Source organism: Phalaenopsis equestris, unplaced genomic scaffold, assembly GCF_001263595.1.
Source record: "Phalaenopsis equestris unplaced genomic scaffold, ASM126359v1 Scaffold218778, whole genome shotgun sequence".
Lineage (NCBI taxonomy): Eukaryota > Viridiplantae > Streptophyta > Magnoliopsida > Asparagales > Orchidaceae > Phalaenopsis > Phalaenopsis equestris.
This window is the reverse complement of record NW_018237195.1, coordinates 1,417-2,489: the sequence shown is the minus strand read 5'-3', so window position 1 is coordinate 2,489 and position 1,073 is coordinate 1,417. Positions and strand designations below refer to the sequence as shown.

Sequence of the window (1,073 nt, the reverse complement as noted above, 5' to 3'; positions counted from 1 at the left end):
CCAACTAGAACTTGAGCTGACTTGCCCAAAAATTTCTAGCAGAGTATTTCCCAACTTAAGAACTTCTAAACTTGGAATGATATTTCTTCATTTTGTCAATATAAAAGTGAGTCAATATACGAAGCGTGAGAAAGATTTATTAGGTAAGTTCACCGCACGCAGAAATGAGTACGGTGAACCAATTAAAATTCTTCCCCTACCAAAAATGTATGACAGTTGGGCCCGATTAACAACTTGGAGAGCAATATAAGTTGAGTCGGCTGTCCGCATGAGATAATCGCTTGCTCCCAGAAGCGCTCATTCGTCCCAAACCAACTAGAGGCAACTACTTATCCTACACCACCGTATCAAGATTCACATTTCAACAAACCTAAGCATCCAAACGTCCAATCCTGAATCCGTACGCTAACTAAACCACCATTAAATTCCACCAGAACTATTCATTCCCAGTAGCATTCCGCAATAAAGCTCGCTCCTCCCTCCCTCACTCTTCTTGTGCACAAACCGACACAGCACATGAAGAAAACGCCGAGCGCATCCCCCCTTTCCTCCGGTGAATCGTCCGCGATCGATTCTCTCACTCGGCGAACTCACTCCTTCCCCTTCTCCCCTCAACGGCCTGCTTCCTCCTCCGCCATCCCATTCTCCTGGGAGCACGTTCCCGGCATACCCAAAAACCCTAGAAAACCTAATTTCAATTCAAGTCCCGATCGCATCCCTCTCCCTCCACCTATCCGATTTGAATCCCTAAAATCATGGTCGGAGGCCGACCCTTTCGCGGTGGCGTTCGCCGAGTGCGCTAAGGAGAAGCCGCCGGTAGATCTTGAACGGGAGGAAATTTTTCGGCGGAAATCGGCGGTTGTTACGGATTCAGGGAAGCGGAGGACGGCGGCGTGGTTCACCGTCGGCGGGTTAGGGTTTTACGGCTTGTATGTGTCTTGCAAGGCTGCGGCGGCTACGTGCTCCGTTGTGGATTCTACGGTCCGTGTGCGGCGGACCGGGACGGTGAACCGCCGGTGAGGGTGAGAGGAGGCGGGCCGGCGAGCGGTAAGGGTGAACTGTACCGACCATCG

The 1,073-nt window shown here is 51.1% G+C and overlaps 1 protein-coding gene across 1 annotated transcript; it reads left to right on the top strand.

Annotated features, from left to right (window-relative positions):
- The first annotated feature begins 371 nt into the window (after window positions 1–371).
- On the top strand, window positions 372–1,065 carry LOC110037337. The gene has a single exon (XM_020741965.1). The coding sequence runs from the start codon at window positions 517–519 to the stop codon at window positions 1,018–1,020; it is 504 nt and encodes a 167-aa protein (XP_020597624.1). The 5' UTR covers window positions 372–516; the 3' UTR covers window positions 1,021–1,065.
- The last annotated feature ends 8 nt before the right edge of the window (window positions 1,066–1,073 follow it).

Bases quoted from the DNA above. Each gene is read 5' to 3' on its own strand.
- LOC110037337 (XM_020741965.1), top strand. From the start codon at position 517: ATGAAGAAAACGCCGAGCGCATCCCCCCTTTCCTCCGGTGAATCGTCC.